Source organism: Pogona vitticeps, chromosome 5, assembly GCF_051106095.1.
Source record: "Pogona vitticeps strain Pit_001003342236 chromosome 5, PviZW2.1, whole genome shotgun sequence".
Taxonomy (NCBI): Eukaryota; Metazoa; Chordata; class Lepidosauria; order Squamata; family Agamidae; genus Pogona; species Pogona vitticeps.
In genome coordinates this window covers 69388839-69404541 of record NC_135787.1, presented here as the reverse complement: position 1 = coordinate 69404541, position 15703 = coordinate 69388839, and the positions used below count along the sequence as shown (strand labels likewise).

At 41.2% G+C, this 15703-nt stretch overlaps 1 protein-coding gene across 1 annotated transcript in view; it reads left to right on the top strand.

Annotated features, from left to right (window-relative positions):
* The window catches only part of USP46 (ubiquitin specific peptidase 46), a 50493-nt gene extending 35438 nt beyond the window's left edge, over positions 1-15055 (top strand). Inside the window, exons 4-9 of the mRNA XM_073001266.2 lie at positions 1118-1347; positions 4755-4831; positions 8245-8328; positions 10442-10639; positions 11088-11166; positions 13767-15055. Of these exons, the coding sequence (XP_072857367.1) occupies positions 1118-1347; positions 4755-4831; positions 8245-8328; positions 10442-10639; positions 11088-11166; positions 13767-13868 (770 nt within the window). The 3' untranslated portion in view covers positions 13869-15055. The remainder of the gene's footprint in view (positions 1-1117; positions 1348-4754; positions 4832-8244; positions 8329-10441; positions 10640-11087; positions 11167-13766) is intronic.
* The last annotated feature ends 648 nt before the right edge of the window (positions 15056-15703 follow it).

Below are 15703 nucleotides of genomic sequence, written 5' to 3'. Positions count from 1 at the left end.
GTTTGGGGGCAGGACTGTGCCTTTCACAGGAGCAGCAGTGGTACCGATGGCAACAACAACGGGAAGTAGGATCAACGGGGACCTAAGCAAGGTGAAGATCAACTATTTCTTTAAGTAGCTGCCAACTTTCCCTCCCATTCTATGCTACTGAGGTGAGGAGTGGCAGATATCCCGGTTTATACTCTTTCTCTCTGGGAGGCATGGTGTGGGATGCCATACTGCCTAGAGAAATAGGGATGCAACCAAGGGGATGCAGTGTTTATCCTGTAGGCTTCCATCTCCTCCATCATTTACTCTGTCTAGAGAGTTCTGCTGGGCCCAGATCCACCTCATCTCACCCTTCAACCTGAGCAGCTTGCTGAGATAGAAACTATTGGCATTTCTTTTTGGTCTCTTGCTTGCTTGCTTTTCCTCTCTGGGTGCAGAGACTTTCCTCTCTGGCAGGTCCTATCCCTATCACAGCCTCTGTCGGAGGCTCTCAGAGAGCAGGGTTGAAACTGAGGGCAGCAGAGACTACTCCTTGCAACCAGTGCTCATTAACTTACATTCATAGGTAAGCAAGTGGCAGTTGCCTGAAGCTACCTGTCTTCTGATTTTGGGTAGGAAAGGAAGGAGATTGGAAGGAGAAAAGAGACTCTCAGGTTCCTGAACTTTGGAGGGCCAAGCACTCATCCATGTACCCTGACACTTCACTTTGTCAAGCTTTTAAAAAAAGACCCTTATACTTTCAAGGAGGCTCAGGCACAAATTCCTCCCATTATTCCCTCTGTCTGTATCAGACCAGGGGGCGGGGTTGGTATTCTCAAAACTAAAAGTGACCAGGGCTCACTTCAGGTGTTGAAAAAACAGGCCAGAAGGGCTGGAGCATTGCTCTCTGTGAAAAACTCTTACTTGGGGCCTGTAAGATATGCATGAGGCCTTGGACTGCACTTTTGCACGCACACGCTCTCGCTCTTGTTCGCTCTTTCTCTCTCTCTCTCTCTCTCTCTCTCTCTCTCTCTCTCTCTCTCTCTCTCTCTCCCCTCCCTCCGCCCAAGGGCGCTAGCAGCTGTCCAGTGGTGTTGATATCTGATTTTGTAAGCCAGAAAAAAAAATATATGCCCTTCTCCTCTTCCAGATCTTTTTGACAACTACATGCAGCAGGACGCCCATGAGTTTTTGAACTACTTACTGAACACCGTTGCTGACATTCTGCAGGAGGAGAAGAAGCAGGAGAAGCAAAATGGCAGATTGAGAAATGGCAACATGAATGAAGCAGAAGAGAACAATAAACAAGAACTCACCTGGGTGCACGAGATTTTTCAGGGAACGCTGACTAATGAAACAAGATGTTTGAACTGTGAAACTGTAAGCACTGGGCTGGGTGCTATGCTATGGTGTCCATGATGTGTCTACGGGAATAGCTGGGCCTGGGGGATACAGTGCCTTTAGATGTTGCTGGTCTTCTGATGGGTTAGCCCCTGCTTCATCAACATCTGGTTGGCCACTGATGTCCCATTCTTACTATAGAAGTTGGTAGAAATATGCAGATTTATGAATGAAAATATAATGAATACTGAGAGTTTTTCTCACCCCCAACAACAACAAAAAATCTGTCTTGACACTTTGAGACACACCCGCCCTATCAAAAACATGGTCAACCACTACAAGATTTTAAAGTTCTACATGAGAGTGAGAGGACCAGGACCTTTTAAAATTAGCAGCCGTGTTGGCAAAGAAATCTGGGGTTGTTTTTAGCAAATAAAAATATAGCATTTTGTGGAAAAACTTGAGATCTGTGTAAAAACTGCTTGCATTTTATGCAGGATGCAGGATTCTATTATGTAAAGTGCACTTCTGCAAATTTTTGCAAAGATAAATAAATGCTGAAATACTAAAAATGCACAAAACCCCCTTAGTCTCACTGCAGGGAGAAAAGTTTTCATTGTTTTGTCCTCATGTGCAAGTGCAAAAAAGTGAATATTCGCATCCCTGTTTATGAATCTATATGAGAAATATACATATATTTTATTTACTGAATTCAGTATTACGTAGTTCTACAAATGTGAATGTTTTTCAACATTTGGTAACTATGGCCAAAACCACATGCTGTCTTAAATCTGCACTGAACTCACAGTGACTTCTGTTGCTGCACATGATGTGAGCCCTACTGTGTTTTCAACATGGTGCCAATTTGTGCTTTTAAAAACTGCAACAGGGCTTTTGTGACTGGTTGGCCAGTGTTGGGCGGCTTCCCAGCTACTGACAGCACCCAGGCCAGGAAGATAGGCCAGGAAGACATGCTCAACATGCAGTAAAAACAGACCCAGTGAGGCTGCTCCCCATCCCCTGGAACAATGTTGCTGGCTGGCCAATGCTAGGAGGCTTCCTGGCTACCTTGGCACTGGCTGGTTTTGGTGATGTTGTTTTTGCCTAGAGGAGGTGGCCGGGGGGGGGGGGCAGCTCCAGCATGTCAAGGGCTCTCAGCTGCCGACCCAATCTCAGAGCTGTAAGTAGCTGGTAAGCCTCCCAGCACTGACAGGCTGGGAGTTCCTCTATATCCTGCTTCAATGTGAGGAATTTCATTAAATCAGGACATGTGTTTCTAGCAGTTTTGTGTCTGTTTGCAGATAACCTCCAGTAAAAAAAGCTTCCTGCAAGTTTTCTGCAAATGTGTGGTTCCTGCCTGTGACTTAGTTAATTTTCTCCATCCGTTGTAACTGCCACAGACCAGTACAAATGATCTCCTCACCCAATCTCTTTACACAAAAGTGCTGTAAATGTATAAGCACATTTTAATATGGTGCTCCACAAGTTTGGAATAGCTACGTTTATTGCTCATGGGTCAAGTTCCCCAAATTTCCAAAAGTTCAGTTTTCCCTTTTCTGGATCCTGACTAGAAGTACACTTCACACTTGCCTTGAGTAGCTGACCATTAGTATATACTGTATAAGCCAAACTACATATTCTGTTGGAGCTGTATCTGGAACTCAGATATATTTAAAGGAGAAACATAGTGTGTGGGTCTACTTTTGAACACATATAGTATGGATGGGAGGGTTTAACCCTTCCTCTCTTCTGTACTACTAACCAGAGAGCCACTCCACCTCCAGAGGTGCAATTAGATTTTCAAAACTTTCAGCTATTGGGTATGATCATCTACAGAAGCCTTGCTGCTCCATCAAGCTAGTAGGTACATAGGACAGGGCCTTTTCAGTGGTGGTTTTGTGAATATAGACCTTATCTGGGGAAACGTATTTGGTTTCCTCACTAATGGCTTTTTAAGTGGGCCTGGAGACCTGATGGTTCAGTTCTGTTTTTAGTTGATGCTGCTTTGACTGCTGAGATGTAATTTGAATGGTTACTGCTATTTTATTGCTGGTATTAAATATTTTTTAATATTTGGCAAGTATATTATCTTTTAATTGTTTGCATTTAATTTTGTAAGCTGCTTTCTGTCCAGGAAGGTGAAATATATATATTTTAAACCAAACAACAGAAACCCTGAGTATCATGCTAAACAGATGAATTTACAACATGGCCTTTGGAGTTCTCACTCTGGATTAGAGCTGGAGTGTTGGGGGAGCAGTGATGCTGTTGAACCCATGTTGCCGTGATTTCCATGTTTTGAGTTGATCCAGAGCCTGGGTGTATTTCTGGGCCCTGCTTAGATTAAGCATGTAGTTGTAATGCCAGTGTTTTCTTCTGTGGAGAGGAGATTTCCCACCATGCTTTTGTAGCCTCTAGTACCAAGTACTGAAGTAAACTTTAGTTAGGACTGCCATTGAAGGCAACTTTGAAGCTGTAGCTAATTAAGAAGTATTTCAGGTTTCTTCCAAAAAATACAGGGTACCAAGGCCCTCATATAGTGGTAGATGCACCGCCTTCGAGTTCCATGATTCACTGAAGGTCCTAGTGCATATTTGAAAATGCTTTGTGGTTTGGACTGATCTACTAGAGGTGCTCCTCTAGACAGAGGTCTTTACACTGGCCAGAATCCTACTGCTAAGAGGTATCAGTGTGCGTGCAGCAGCTTAAGTCACAGCTGCTAATTGTGGCTTATTAAGGAAGCACTGCTTGTTCTCCTTGTCACACGCCAAGTAATGTGAGTAGTGTGTGACAAACGATACAAGCAATGACTCTTTAATTTGCTGCAGTTGGCCACTTTCTTAGTCAATACTCAAGACTGTTCTACCGCTGCTGGAGTATTTAACAACAGTATTCTGGCTACTATCTACATTTTACAGACATCTATGAAACTTGCTTTCGATGTTGGAGGTAGAAAGGCTGGAATGGCAAAGAAATTGACAACCAAGGTCTGCTTAGTCAGATATAACAACCATATTGACACGAACCACAATCTGTAAACTTCATTCAAACCATGTTTTTATATCTTGGATTGTGGCCAGTCTTTAACCATGATTATAATATAACAAATCATAGTTAGGTGTTACATCTGCATAGGTGTCAAAATATTCTGTCTTTTCATATATACTTTGAATGGCAGAAATGTTCATCCAGCACTCTGTTAGACTATGTTCTTGACTACTTGGTAACATACACTGTTCTATTTGCTTGCTTGCATGCATGCTTTAATTCTTCTGCAAGCTTTCATGTAATCTTCTAGGTTCTGATGTTCCTGGTTTTGATACTGTGACAGCATGATGTTAGTTAGACCTCTACTCAGCATTTGTTTTTGATCATGTAGACTTTGGATCAGGCTGTTGGTTATGTAGTATTGTAAAATGATATTAATTTTTCTGTTTTTATTGCAGGTTAGTAGTAAAGATGAAGATTTTCTTGATCTTTCTGTCGATGTTGAACAGAACACATCAATTACTCACTGCTTACGGTAACACAGGGTGACTGCAATAGAAATACATGCTGAAGAAAGAGAGAATAGCTCTCTAATCATTCTAAAAGATGTGAAAAGAAAAGGCAGTTCTAGTATGCATAAATCAAGTCAAGAAATATAAATGGAGCTTTTGTTGGTGAGAGAAAAGTGGGAATATACAATATATATCTATCATAGTGTGATGGCATGTTTGATAATAAACTGCAGCTTTTGAATCTTTGCCCAATAAAGGAAGTAAGATTATTCTCTGGAGCAGGGAGTTTGAGAATGGTTTTTATGTGCAAGTGTGTGTAATGACACACTTGCTGGGAAAATAATATGTTATCTCTCAGTCAAAAGGCCCACTGATGAATAATATGATGCATTTGTTCCAGATAAGAGATGGTTGGATTCCATAAAGAAAACCATAACCTTTAGTTTACAAGAGCTGAGCTGGGCTGTTGGAGACTGGACCTTTCGGAGGTCATTCATTCATGTGGTCGCCATAAATCAGAGGCGACTTGACAGCACGGAGCAACAACAACATGACAAATTGTTCCTAGATGTTCAAAACCTTATTTATCACAACAGTTAAACATATGAGCATTCCATAGCACCCATGAGCTAACATTAAGCAGAGCTTTTAATTTTTAGGGATGTACCGATGTTTTGCTGCATTAAGAATATATTTAAACCTCTTTCCAAGTTAAACATCTACTTAAGCATTATTTCCACCTGTGATCAGTCACTTGAAATATGGGAAGTTTATTTTTCTTTTTATGTGGGTGCAGTACTCTGCTTTAACTGTTTGGACAGGTGATGGTTTGGGGCCATCTGCACAAGAGTATCTGTCTTACCTGAAAGATCACTTGTATTTATGTGTCCTACCATGATATATCAGCTTTATCCAAAATGCTTATCCTTGAATAAGGACATGCTGTTTAGGGTTTTTTGGACTCCAACTCATGAAATTCTCCAGTAATTCTCTACACAGGTTTCTGGAAATTCCAGCCCACAGAACTGGCACATTCCTGAAGGGAATACGGCTACTGTTACATGCACTGTTGAAGCAGCTCAAAATGTAAATTGCATTGGTTAGATGTTTGCTCAACAATGCTGGTTACTAATGGGCAATTTTACACTCTCCCTATTTTATAATGAATCCCCTGGTAATTCAATAGACCCCCTAGAGACCATTTGGTAAGAGAACGAACCGTATGAACTGATCTTAAGATAAAGGAAGAAATGGCTTCAGTGCCATCAGCATGAAGTCTCATCCAGTAAACAACAAATAAATAAATAACATATATCCAGTTATTACTCTTCTCTTTTCTGTAAACAAACTTACCAATAACAGTCTTGGTGAAGTTAGAAATACTGCCCTTTTGGGTTTTGCTCAACATTATTCACTTGTAACTAGCATAAAATGTGACCCTGAAGTTCTCAAATATTTTGAAAATTGTTACTGCCACATTTAAGAACTAAAACTTCTTTGTTAGATTTCAGTTGGTATAAATAATGCAGAATTGCAAGGAAGAAAAAAAAAGTTGAACAGGATCTATTCCAAGGTTAATTCCTTCCCCACTTTAATATTACCTCTAGTTCTCCTTTCTTCTAACTGTCTTTGGAAGAAAAGGGCTTCTTTGTTTAAGCCTCCAATAGTTATTTTCCCTTGGGTGTCAATATTGGCACTGAATGAAAAATTCATGTAATGGTACAATAAATTATATATCAATTTTTTTTATTTCCACAAAGAGCTGAAAAGGCCAGTAGATTCAGACAATCTTACCTCTCATAGCCCCTTTCCTTTGTTTTTATTAACATTGTCCTACATATGGTCTTTAAAAAAAGAAATAAAAAAAGAAAAACATATTTCCCATGAATAAACAACACCCCTGACATACTTTTCTCTAAGGGAAGAGCTTATCCATGTAGATTTGAGCCAGAAAAAAAGAAATGAGGGAATGTAGATTTTACTATTATTTATATCAAAAGGAAGTATTTTGTTGGACATATAGCAGGTGTCTGTTAGCATGCATGAAAATCACACTGAAATACGCTTTCAGAGAGCAGGACTAAGATAGAGACAAGCAGCAGTCGGTGCCTGGCTGACCCTTTGGAGTTGCTGCCTGGCCCAGTGTTTCCCAAGCCAAAAGTAAGAGAGGCAAGTAATAGGAGGGACTCTGCCATCAGCCATCTTAGAAAATAACAGTCGTGGAATTGCATGTGCATCCATAGCAAATATACTTCTTGTTTAAAGACTTCAGAAATGCCAACTTGTGGGGATATATATAATGACATATTTTGCATAATTGAACAGTCCAAGTGGGATTAATATGTTAATTCTTTTCATTAAACATTACCAACCTTGCTATTGGGAATTCATCATGGCCTTTGCGAGATGCATTTCTCTGGTTCTTTACACTGAGACATTTCATTAAGATATTGATGCTCAGGTTTTTGCCCACATGGAACCATAGTATAACAAAGCCTAAACACCCACTGTAAATTGTTGAAATGAAACACCAACAGACTATTAGAGAATAGCAGAAGGCAACTAAAAGCCTGTAAGTAGCAGAAGAACTAAGAGTTAATAAGCCTGGTTGTTGTTTGTAAAGCAGGACAACTAGCAGTTAATAAAATAATTTTAGTAGTCAGTGGCCAAAGTTCTCTTGTACAGTTATGCATGTGCAACATGATAGCACTGAGGCAGAAATGGTGTTGACAGAGCACTTCCACTAACGCATTGTGCAGTTGATCACACCAGGAACACACATCCGATTGTGCAGTTGAGTTCTGCAATTGGACCACACAATTCCTTGTTCATGTTACGCTGGCCTGAACTGAATTTTGCTCATATATCAGTTGCCCCCAAGGTCCTCTGAAACAAGATCGTATGACTTTATATCTTAAGATCAAGTTGAATTGGCTGTTGTCTCCTGGCAGGTGTGGTGTCAGGTGTTGGCACCTTTTGATATTTCCCTGGGCCCTGAGTGGTGGAGGAATTCCTTCCTGGTTACAGCCAACCTGTCCTATCATGCTTTTCAGTGCTGGTGGCCACCATTTTAATTCTGCCATAATGCCTGGGCATAGAGTGGCTCTAGATTTTTTTTCCTGCTATCTTGAAGGCAAGGAGAGCAGCGGTATCTACCTGCAGGGTTTCAAATATTGTCCCTGTCACATGGGGTGCTTCTTTAGACCAGTCGTAGTTTCTTAGCACTCTTTAAAGGTAATCCCATGTAGCCTTCTTTTCAGGCACACAGATGCCAGTGCAAAAATGAACATTTTGGATATTTCTCCCCTGCCCTCACTGGGTTTCAAGGTGCAGTAAAACTACATGTGTTCTATAATTTATAAGTTATTCAATATGTTTTTGGTGCAGGAAATATAAAGATTTTGTTTCTAAAGCCTGATACTTTTGTTAATTTCAGGGACTTCAGCAACACAGAAACACTGTGTAGTGAACAGAAGTACTATTGTGAGACCTGCTGCAGCAAACAGGAGGCACAAAAGAGGTAAGTTAAGGGACAATCTGGCCAATCCCTGCTCAGGGATCTCAGAGCAAATTTTAAAGCTGTAATTGAAATAAATCTTTTCATGTCTGTGAAAGAGAGAACAAGCACAGAGCTTTGCTGTGTAGTTTGATAAATGGAGCATGAAAGAAGTATCAAATATAGCAGAAGTGGGTAAATAGAAACTAGACAGGTACATATAAACTGCTCTCAGCCCCCCCTGGGCTCCCCGGTCTACTACAAGCATCCCAAAGTGCCCCTCCATTGTTACTCATTCGATAAGTTGTTGCTCACATTACAAGCCACATGCCAGTCACACCATTAGAAACTGTGTATCAACTCATTAATGAGTGGCAATTCACCCCCATGATGTATGCAATAACACTTACGCTGTCATAAATCCCCAATAGCATTCTGGTCAATAATAATAAAAAATAAATATGTATCAAAATGTGCCTTCCTTGTCAAATCCCTCTCTCTTAGCCCCTTTTAAGAGTATAATTTTCAGGCTGCTTGCAAAAGCTGAAAAATCGCCCTTGGCCCCACCAAGATTGTCCAACCCTGAAGTAAATCAAAACTGTAGTTCATGTTTTACCCTAAGAAACCTAAAAATGTCCAAAATGGAAACTACCAGTAATCTATCCGTAATTCATTGCCCAGGGAAGGTAAGTTTGCATTCATAATTTTAGCCCATGAGAGAACATAAGACAGGACTGGACAAAGTGTGCCCTACTGGCCATGCATGGCTTCCTCACTTCTTGTTGGTAGCCCCCCGATGTCCTTCCCCCAACAAAGAAAACATTGGTTTTGTTAGTATATGTAATTATGCAACACAGTATGTTTCTGTGTATCTGTATGTTTAAATCTGTTTGCTGTGAAAGACCAGAATGTTTTATTTGCATAGCACAGGATTCTGACCAATTGGAATGTGTCTGGGAGACAGCCAGGAAGATGTCAGCGAGAAGTCTGTCAGATAAGGACTCGGCCAATATGAGACAATGCATGATAGGGACAACCATATCATATAGACTAAGATAGGTACAATGCCAAACAGGTAAAAGACAGGGATCAATATGAGACTAATATGTAACAGACAGGATTTGATATTCCCAGATAGGGCTTACAAATGTAATAGTATAATGATAAGAGAGTTAGTTATTTACCAGAGAAAATATGTCTGTCAACAAGTATAAGCAACATGTATGACAAACGACAAAGCACTATGGGTTGTTATACTTTACAGATGTTTATAAACAGCATGACCATAGCATATGCCCAAGAGATGCATCATGAGAATTACAGTCCCAAAAATTAGATGATTTATCAGACCTTTCCTAAAAACACGTTGTGACATCCAGTATGTTCTAAATGTAATCTTTTGTTGGATCAGTTGCATCTTAAGATATGTAGCTATCTCAGGGATACTGGTGAGTGCTCTATTTCATTGATTAGACTGAGGCAATAATCATTTCCAAAATTGCAGGAGAATCTGAAGCACTCAATGCTGCTGGACCATATTTAGCTATCATTAGATGCTGTAATTGTAGGTATGGCTATTCAGCTGAAGCTGACGAGCAGAAGGTAATGCAGTGAGTTTCCTGGCTGAGTGAAGATTTTGATCTTTTGTCTTCTCTGTTGTTTGATGCTCTAAATATATTACCATGCTGGTTTCTCCCTTCAAACAGAATAGCAGCATAAGAGGGAGAAAGATTGTAGCCCATCCTTTTTCTCATTATAGCAATTAAAACGTTACTATAGAGCATTTTAAGATGTGTGTCTCTCACCCACAGTGGGGTGTGGTATAGTTCATGCTGATACCTTAAAGACTGTATCATTGTCCAGTATTCACACTGCATTTTATTGCATATGTGAAAGATCCAGCCGAGGACTTGTTGATTGGGAGCTGGGAAATGCTTACTAATTTTATTTTTCCAAGATTTGTGCATGCTTCCAGTCACCTAAACAGTAACTAATAATAACAGGTCACTATTTTGTAGTAGAAAAGCCAGTTATTCTTTCACATTAACATTTTGCATCCACATGGAACAGAAACATGCCTGTATGGTGCAAATGGAACACGGAGTTTTTACTCTGTAATCTTATTCTGAATTCACAGGATGAGGGTTAAAAAGCTGCCAATGATCCTTGCACTGCACCTGAAGAGATTCAAATACATGGAGCAGTTACATCGCTACACCAAACTCTCTTACCGTGTGGTTTTCCCTCTGGAACTACGTCTCTTCAACACATCTGGTGATGCGATCAACTTGGATCGCATGTATGACTTGGTAGCTGTAGTAGTTCACTGCGGAAGGTAAATTGTACTCTCATATATGCCAGGAAAGAATTCCTGTACAGAAGGAGGAGCTCTTAATATAAGAAGGAATGTTCTCTCTAATTTGTGGGGGAGGGGAGTTTCAAATCTGCTTTTAAGAACATCTTTAGATATTTTATTATGGATTTCTTGTAGGGGCTCTGGTGGACAGAACAGTGATTAACAAGCATAAGAAGTGCTATGGTAGTTCATCATAAAGCAGTTTGTGGTGAATTACCAAAACACCCAAAACAAGGGAGCAGTCTCTGAATATTTTAGGTCCTTGGGAGAAGTATATTTTATGCAAATTAAAAAGAAAATAGTTATCTTGAAATACATTCCAGGAGATATTAGTTGCAGCCTAAAGGTCTTTTATTATAACAAGACTTTTCTATCCAGTTTTGTGTCACTCCATTTAAAAAATGTTTTCCACCCATTTTCTTATTAGTGGACCGAATCGTGGACATTATATTACCATTGTGAAAAGTCATGGCTTCTGGCTTTTATTCGATGACGATATTGTAGAGGTTAGTACACTGATGATCAGTGAGCACAATTTACATGCATCTAGTTGGGTAGTTTAAGTGACATTGTGTATAATTTTCTGAATTCATGTCTTAATTTCAGAATTTCTGTAAATAATGCCACTGAGAAACATTACTGCCAATAGGACTTATGCCAAGATTCCATTGCTTTGAATCCCAATGTTTAGTTATCTTGTTATTTGGCTTCTAGTCCAGAGGTCATCAACCCCTGATCTGTGGCCCATTGCCAGTCCATGGCTGAGCTCGACCAGACTGGGAAAACAGACCTCCTGGGCCCCCCCGCATGCACTCCCCTCCCCACAGCTCCTTTGCACACATATGCGTGTGCCAGCGCTGGCGTGAGCACTCCCTCACCCCTTAGCAGCTGTGGGGAGGGGAGTGCATGTGGGGGTGGGTGGGAAGTCTGTCTTTGCAGCCCAGTGGCGGCGGCGACGAGGGGAGTAGCCAAGAGCCGGGAGGCAGGGCATGGCCGGGTGCTCCAGCTTCTGGGCTCCTGGCAGCAGTGGCAGCGGCGGCGATGGGGGTGTGATGAAGAACCGGGAGGCAGAGCATAGCCAACCAGATGCTCTGGCTGCTTGCCTCCCGACGGGCTCCAGCAAGGCCGGGGTCAGCGCTCCTCACCGCCCTCAGCAGGCTGATGTTGCCGCTGGTGCCTCCAGTTCCGGAACCGGCACCAGTGACTGCATTTGAATTTCCAGCAGAGGGCAGCAAGGAGCCCCACTCACAGCCTTGTTGGAGCCCATCGGGAGGTGAGCAGCCGGAGGGAGCACCCCGGGTATGCTCAGACTCCCAGGCTGCTGCCACCGGCGGCAGCACTGGCACATGCTCCCTCACCCCTTCAAGCATGCGCCCATGCACAGGGGTGGGGCGGACGCATGGATGGGCAGGCGCTCCTGCACATGCGCGAAGCGGTGATGGAGCACGCGTGCGTACGCCTTTGGCGAGCACGATCCCCCACTGCTTCGTGCATGTGTCCGAGAGTGCGAGCACGAGGGGCCGCCTCACCCCCTCAAAGGCACAGCCGGTCCACGGTAAGAAAAACGTTGATGACCTCTGTTCTAGTCTACAATATACACGGTATTAAATACGGTAATAAAATGGCCTGCCCCATTTTAGTCTTCAGATCACAGACAACATTTTAAATTCTCACTTGATTTTCAAAATCTCTACACAAGTAGAGAAGTAGCACAACAGGGGAATGAGTAGGCTACTATGTTTATCCCCAAGATTCTAGCTTTTTTAATTTGAAGGAAAGATTACTTTTTAAGAGGAGTAGCCTTTACAGTGGTTATTCCTATATTCATATTTCAAAGTAGTACAGTCTGCTGCACTGCTTGATTCTATTCTCGTTCTGTTGGATTTTGAAGGTCCCGTCGAATGGAACCCAGAACAATTTGACAACAGTGAACTGCGCTATCCACCTTTTGCCAGTTTGAGGCAGGAGATTTAGGTTCTAATTTAGCTTGGTAGGCAAGTCAAACAAGGTGGTTCTTTAAATGAAATAACAGTTGTGCTCCTAAACATAAGACAATTATTTTCCCATATATATAATTTTATTTTGTATTTGTCCTGATATACGGTACATTTGTTATATGCCTCATTCTTATTAGTTATAGTGAGAACTGTTTGTTCTCCTCTGTGAAGAGACCATATTCGCAACTATCTCATTATTTACTGACAACAGGCACTTTACAGCCTTAAAAAAATTATTTGATATATAAAGCATGGAGAATTTTTTTAACATTTCATTCAATTTCTCTGTTCATATCTGCATTTGGTTTTTTTTTTTTTAAGATTTGAGGCATTACTATAACACTCAGTATGCAACGCAAGGGCAAACAAAAAGAAATAAGTGACAAATATGAGATCAACTGACACTGTAACCCCAGATAATATAAGATTTACAAGGGCTATGATGAGCGGAACATTATAACATGTCCCCCACAAACTAGAAAGCAAGCAGGATATCATAGACCGGAAAGATTTCAGAAAATGGATTAACAATCCATTCTGTGATTCTGAATGTGGGGAACGGGAGGGGGCAAGTAATTCAAAAGGAGTTTAAATTGCCTAGGCAACTGGCTGGCAGGTTTAGCATGACGGCAATAATGTATTTGTCCATTATCTCAGTGAAGATGGCCGACTCTTATTTGCTGGCTAAAGAAATATTAACCACAAAGAAGATAAACAAATGGTCTTTGGGGGGGAAAAAGACATTTGAAAGGAAAGAATTAAGCAATAGCACTTTCACATTTCCTAGCTGGACAGTGCAAAAGCAATATTATTTTCAACTTTTGCAGCTCACCACAACATACTATGCTGGTGCAAACGTGATCCTATGAAATTTGCATTGCAGGACATTCCTACTGCACCTAGTAGATTGACCACTGATTTCATATTAGCATCTGCATATCTTAAATGAAGTTTCTGTGACTGAAATCCTTTGTGCAACTCCATGGGCGCAACATGAAGCTGCAACAGCAGTCAGAAGGATGCAAGAGGGCAGAAGTGCTATTAACAAAAATAAAGGATTTTGCCATCCTGTGGCACATTTTTTTACATTTTCCTCTTTCTTTTTACAGAAAATTGATGCACAAGCTATTGAAGAATTCTATGGCCTGACTTCTGATATATCCAAAAATTCTGAATCTGGATATATTTTATTTTATCAATCAAGAGAGTGACTGCAAGCACTGTGACCTTTCCCTGCTCAAGAAGAGAAATTGACCAACACTGTTAACTCATTTCTGTGTAGACCCATCCGATAGAGAGTCTCCTCTGAGCTCATGTTGACAATTGCTAATTGAAGCTCCCCATCTTTGCTAGAATATAATATCTCCTCCAACTTTTAGTTTTGACTCACACTTAACTACAGCAAGAGCAAATTTATGCAGACTCATGTTCATCTACCAAACTCTGCCGAACTGAGGTACATGTTGCCTGGATGTGTGTATCGTCATTAAGGGCCTTTTGCTCTTCGTAATAACAAACCATGCATTTAGACCAGTGATTTCAAAACTGTGTTCTAAGGAATCCAAGGATTCCTTGGATGCGTCTCAGTAGTAATGGGGGTAGACAACTAACACAGCCAGAGTCAGGGGTCAGCATTCTCAGGCAGTTTCTGGAGCCCATGCTGTGCCCAGGGTGCAGGGAGAGGGATTGTTGACCCCCAGATTCCTTATTCCTTCTCCTCTTTGTTTCAGTTTCTTGTTTACTTGCTTTCTCTTAATTTTGTGTGAAGAAGAGTCCATTCAGAGAATTTGCTCATGGACTCCCCCCTCGCCCCCAAATGTGGAGTGAATTCTGACATCCATTCTTTAAAGCAGCCTTCCCAAGATTGAGTCCTTACAGAAGTTTGGACAACACATTCTGACATCCCTGATTATTGGCTGGTGGTGAGGAGAGTTGAAGTCCAAAACAAGTGGACAGGCCCAGGTTGAGAAACATTGCTCTAGAGATTGTTTTGCTGCAACTATTGATCTTTACCTGAAAGGTACACCTGCAGGAAGTAACAGATGTTCCTGCTTCCTTTCCTGCTGTTGGAGGGTGATTTCCAGAAAGACAGGCCAGTGCTTCAGATGAAATGAACATGTCTGCACTGCGGCAGAGGATTCTTTAAGGTTCCTAAGCAGAGAATGATCAAGGGTTCACACACACTCTTAAGGGTTAAAAGACTGGAAGCTATTGTTGCTTTCAAGATAGACTAAAATTGAACTAAGTGGAAAGATGTTTATGTACTTCATAATTGGAACTGGAGTTGGATTGCAGATTATGCCACATGGTTTTCTCCAGTTAGAGAATGATTATCTCTCGATCCTTTAAAGCTCTGATTTGTTTAAAAAAGAAAGAAAGAAAGAAAGAAAGAAAGAAATTGGGCAGCCTTCAAACAGACGTTTATCCAAAGGGATTTCAGTTTTATTTGAATGAAATCATTCTGCACATATCCAGTCTTCCTGTTTATTGTGGGACAGCGCACATGAACCAAGCTGGCCCCCTGGATTCCTATGATCTGAAGGGGGATTTTGCACTGAAGACAAGGAGATGTTGTTTCTCCATGTTACTTTCACTGCATAATGAGTGATAGTATCTTGTTGTAACCCAAAGAAATATTATGAAACTTTGTTCTTGCTTACCCAGGTTTGCCCACATCTCGAGCATCGTGCATCTGAGCAAGTACTTGTGCATCTGTTGTGTAATCCAGTGAAGCGATAGTGGTCATTGCTCAAGCAGAGCTTCATGTGTGCAAGGGTTTCTTGTTCTCATGTATTGTAGGAAATGCTTTGTGTGCACATTAGAGATCCTACATGTACAACAACAACAACAAAAGTACAACAGAGCCACTGAATTTGAGGGAATACCTGTCAGAGTGGTCAGTCCTGCAAATTGACGGTTACATTGAGAGTTAAGTGTCATGGCATAAATTCCTGGGTTCTGTCCTTAATGTGACCAAGGAATAGACCTCATAGAAAATGGCCCCATTAAGTTCTATAACACCAAGTAAATGGCCTCCTGGCAGCAG